This window comes from Triticum urartu, chromosome 7A (assembly GCF_056163025.1).
Source record: "Triticum urartu cultivar PI428250 chromosome 7A, HENAU_Tu73, whole genome shotgun sequence".
NCBI classification, from domain to species: Eukaryota; Viridiplantae; Streptophyta; class Magnoliopsida; order Poales; family Poaceae; genus Triticum; species Triticum urartu.
The window spans coordinates 452,211,766-452,216,798 of record NC_141879.1 but is presented as its reverse complement, the minus strand read 5'-3'; the positions used below and the strand labels follow the sequence as shown (position 1 = coordinate 452,216,798).

At 56.9% G+C, this 5,033-nt stretch overlaps 1 protein-coding gene across 1 annotated transcript; it reads left to right on the top strand.

Moving 5' to 3' along the window:
- The first annotated feature begins 2,471 nt into the window (after positions 1-2,471).
- LOC147959912 (uncharacterized) lies at positions 2,472-3,602 on the top strand. The gene has a single exon (XM_087533035.1). It carries the CDS (start codon positions 2,472-2,474, stop codon positions 3,600-3,602), a length of 1,131 nt encoding a protein of 376 aa, XP_087389161.1.
- The last annotated feature ends 1,431 nt before the right edge of the window (positions 3,603-5,033 follow it).

Below are 5,033 nucleotides of genomic sequence, written 5' to 3'. Positions count from 1 at the left end.
CATAGTAGTGCCTTCCCCCGCCACCGCCCGTTCCTCTTCGGGCGACGAAGGTGGCTGGTCGATTTATCAGTCGTGCAAGAGCCGGAAGGCTAGCGAGAAACAGCTGGCTCCCGCTGCAGGCCGGTCGCATCGTCGGCCTCCACACCGGCCGCCCTTCAATGCTGACCCACGCCGCGAGGCCTTCTTAAGCCAGTTCAAGGGCTTGTGTTTTCGATGCCTCAGCACTGAACACCGAAGAATAGATTGTAGAGACCCGCTCCGCTGCATCATCTGTAAGCGTCAAGGCCATTTTGGCAGAGAGTGTCCACAAAATCCGAGAAATCATCGGGGAGGGGGGGGGCGGTCCGGCCAAGGGCAGGCTGGGGCCGGTGCCTCCTAGGGCAGCGGTGCACTCCCGGCTGCGCTTCCCCTCTCCTCCAGCCATCCCACCACCCGTCGTGGCGGGGATGGACCGTCGCAGCTTCCTCACCGACCCGTCTCGGCGCCCGCGGGAGAGCCACAAGGTGGTCATCTCGTCGCCGGCGATGGAGCACCAGGAGTTCTTCCTCAGGCATCACGCGGTGCTCCTCTCGGCGGTGGACAAGACGCGGCCGTCGAACCCCATGGCGGTGGGCCGGGCTCTGGAGGCGCTGCTCAAGATCCCGCCGCACTTGCTACGGGTGACATACCACCACCCGGAGGAGTTCTTCGTCCACTTCGAGTTCCCTGTGGACCACGACAACGCCATCAGAGAGGGGACAATGACGGTGGACGGCGCTGCCTTCAGGATCAAGGCCTGGCACGAGGACGACCACGTCACCCACGACAACTTCAAGCTGGACGTCCGCGTCATCATTGAAGATCTCCCGATGAAGTTCTGGTCCCTGGAAGGTGCGGAGGAGGCCATCGGCGACAGGTGCAGCGTGGACCGCCTCGACAGCCGCACATTCGAGCGTGGGCACACGAAGACTTTTGCCTGCTGTGTTTGGGTTTGGGATGTTGCCCACATCCCGACCAAACGCACGCTCTGGATGATCAAGCGCGGGGCTGGCAGAACAGAGGAGATGCTCGGCTTCTCGCCGCGATGTCGCGCCGCCGCCCTGGGTGAAGCGACGCGACCTGCTGCTTCACGTGGACCTCGTGGAAGATTGGACTCCGCTCTCGCCGCGCTCTTCTTCATCAGCCCAGAGCGGTCTCCCCCCTTCGGAATCGGGAGCCGACGACCGCCCCTTCCCGGCTGTCTACCCTGCTACCTGGTACATGAAGGTGGAGGACGGCACGGCGCCACAAGGCCAGGAGCAGTGCCAGAGGCCCCCAGTTGCCTCCTCAGGCTGCCATGGGCTGCCTCTTGGCGGCCACAGGCGCGGCCATGATGGAGACGACGACGGCGGCCGGCGCTCGTGGAAAGACACCCTGCTTGGGCGGGGCCGCAGCGACCGTGGCAAGGACCCCAAGCAGGGGTCGGGTTCCCAGGAGCATCGCCACCGGAGCCGCACCCCCACCAGTCGTCAGCGCCCTACCGGAGGGAAGGGCAGGCAAGCGGCGGCGCCCCACAGCAAGAGCAAGATGGCGGTCCCCAGGGTCACTGCAGTGGCCCGGCTCCCCCCCCAGACCCGGTGGCAAGTTTCTTCGAGGAAGACAGGGGCCAGGTCACGCCGGCTGCATCACTTGGGATGGCTGAGGAGATCGACTCTGCTGCTGCCGCGGCCCTGGTGGAGCCGCCCGAGTTCCCCCTGGAGAAGACCCCAGTCGATGCTGCAGCGGCTTTGGTGGCAGAACAGGGAGGCCCATCAACCATGGCATGCCAGGCACAAGCTCCAGCGTCCTCTATTGCGGTGTAGCTTGATGTGGTGACCCAGGAAGTGCAGCACCTGGTGATCGACGCCAGCGCCCCCCCTTCTGCAATGCGCTCCCTCTTCACCAACATCCCTCCACCAGTCATTGCCAAGGCGCCGTCGCAGCGGCCATCTGCTCCTCCAAGATCGAGAGCTACCTCAGTGCCAACCCGCCAGAGTGCAAGGCAGGCCAGCAACGCCTCCCAGGTGCCTATCTCCAACCGCGCGGCTCTCAGGATTGTGCGCGAGCTAGGTCTACTCGGCCCCAAGGACAAGTGGACTCCCAAGGCGGCGGCAGCGCTGGTCAAGAAGTTCGAGGAACCCCTCACAGAGAAAGACATGGAGGGGCTCGCCAAACTCACCCGCCTTAACAAAGAAGCACTCTGCATCGCTGCAGGGTTTCTTGGCCCTAAAGGAGCAGCCATGGCGGCCCAGGTGTGATCATGTACGATGTTTTTAGTCATTGTAGCCTCCAGGGGCGGCCGGCCTTAAGCCGGCTCGAGTTAGGATTGCTTCGTAATGCTAGGATGGTGGTGGTGTTTCTCTGCCGGCGGGAGTTGGGGCCTATTGGTGGCCGTCGGCGAGCCCTGATTGTAAGGTGGTGTATCTCAATCTTAGTAGTCAAGATTTGCTCCTGGAGAAAAATCCTTGTGCCCCATGAGTAGTACGAACTGCAGTATTGTTTCCTGGAATGTTAGGGGTCTAAACATGTCTGCAAAGAGAGAATCGGTCCGTGAGATTGCGGCATCACATAGAACATCCATCCTGTGTATGCAGGAGACCAAAATAGATATTTGGTCGCGGCAGATGGTGTTAGATATAGGAGGCAACACACTTAAGGACTGCATTGTCCTTCCAGCGATTGGAACCTGCGGCGGCGCAGCAATCTTCTGGAATAGGAATATCATCTCAGTAGTTTCGCAGGCGATAGGTGAATTTAGCATCATGGCCCAGGTCACCGTGCTTAGCACAAATGAGTGCTTTTTCCTTACCACTGTCTACGGCCCAACAGACGATGCTAGAAAGGAGGATTTTCTGCAAGAATTGGTTAGAAGTGCACCGCCCGGAGGATCCCCGTGGCTAATCAACGGCGATTTTAATGTCATCTACGAGGCTAGGGACAAAAGCAACCTAAACCTTAATAGAAGAATCATGGGTAGGTTTAGAAGGGCTATAGATTCAGCATCTCTTAGAGAGATTAAGTGCAAAAATAGGCGTTTCACGTGGAGTAACGAGCGGGAGTCGCCGACGTTAGTTAGCATCGACAAATTCTTCGCTAACACAGCGTGGGAAGCCCTCTTCCCATCATACATGTTGATGGCTGCATCATCCTCCTGCTCCAATCACTGCCCCCTGATGCTCGCTAGTGTGACAAATCCCCCAACCCGGGCAAGGTTCAGGTTCGAGGGATTCTGGCCCAAATTCCCCCACTTCAGAGAAACAGTGCAACGGGCTTGGCACCGCCCAGTAAACCAGACCTGCGCGTTTGCCAGAATCAAAACAAAGATGGAAAGAGTGGCAAACGACCTCAAGCTGTGGAGCAAGACCATCTTCAGCGATGCCAAAGTGCAGTTCCATATGGCAAATGAGCTTATCCTCAGATTTGATATTGCCATGGAGACGCGACAGCTGACGCCACAAGAGTTCAGATTCAGAAAACTGCTTAAGCAACGGGTGCTTGGACTTGCAGCGGTGGAGCGGGCACGAAGAAGACAGGTATCACGGGTCACTTGGCTGCGGGCCAGCGACGCAAACACGTCCTTTTTCAATGCCAAGATCAACTCGTGAAAGAGGAAGAACTTCATCCACCATCTCCGCACTGACACAACCCTTGCAATGGAGCATGACGACAAGGCAGAGATTATACAAGATCATTTCCACTCCATCCTGGGGACAAAAGAGCAGCGATCCTGCACCTTGAACTGGCAAGAGCTGGGACTCCCAAGGGTGGCGGCAGTAGGGCTGGATAATCCCTTCACGGAGGAGGAAGTGTGGGCTGCCGTGCTTGCCTCCCCAAGCGAGAAGGCGCCGGGTCCTGATGGTTTTAATGGAGTTTTCTACCGCTCTTGCTGGGACATAATCAAGGGCGATGTTATGACCATGTTCCAGCAGTTTCACAGCTTATCTGGAGCAAACTTTGAGCGCATAAACGATGCTCTAGTGGCACTGCTGCCAAAGAAAGATGGGGCTGAAAGAGTTGGAGACTTCGGGCCGATTAGTCTGATTAACTCGATCCCTAAGCTTATTGCAAAGGTTTTATCCATGCGCCTTTCAACGGTTATGGACGCACTCATTTCGCCAGCCCAAAGTGCTTTCATGAAATCAAGATGCCTGCAAGACAACTTCCTTTATGTCCAAAATTGTGTCCAGTCCCTGCACCGCAAGAAGAAGGCTGCCCTCCTGATCAAGTTGGATATTGCTCGAGCCTTCGACTCCGTGTCCTGGGAATACATTCTGGAACTCCTCACAGTCTTGGGCTTCAGCGCCAGGTGGAGGGACTGGATTGCCCTCCTGCTTTCCTCCTCCTCTTCTGCTTTCATGCTAAATGGCATCCCGGGTGCCCAGATCAAACACAAGAAAGGCCTAAGGCAGGGCGATCCATTGTCCCCTCTGCTGTTCATCTTGGCTATTGACCCCCTCCATCGTCTCATCTCCAAGGCGGCCGCTGATGGGATCATTGCACCATTGCCGGGCAGAGATGTAAAGCTCAGAGTCAGTCTATATGCAGATGATGCAATAATATTTGCAAACCCAGACAAGGAGGAAATTGACAAGCTGCTACAACTCCTTAAGCTATTCGGTGACGCCTCTGGCCTGCACCTCAACCAAGAAAAATCCTCAATAAGCCCCATCAGATGCGATGAGCTGGACCTGGATCTCATTCTGCAGAGTTTTGGAGGGCAAATCAGGCCTTTCCCAATAACATACCTTGGTCTTCCGATCAGGCTGGGACGACTACGACTTGTGCATCTGCAGTTTGTACTTGATAGGATAAGAGCTAGGCTGGCCGGCTGGAAGGGCAAGTTAATATCAATTGCTGGAAGAAGGGTGTTAGTCCGCCGTGTTCTCACCGCAATCCCCACTTTTGCCCTGCCCGTGTTGCGAGCGCCGAAAAAATTCTTCAAGGAAGTTGACAAAGCAAGGCGGCGCTTTCTCTGGGCACAGGATGATGACCTCGCCGGAGGAAAATGCAAGGTCAACTGGACGACGGTTTGCTCA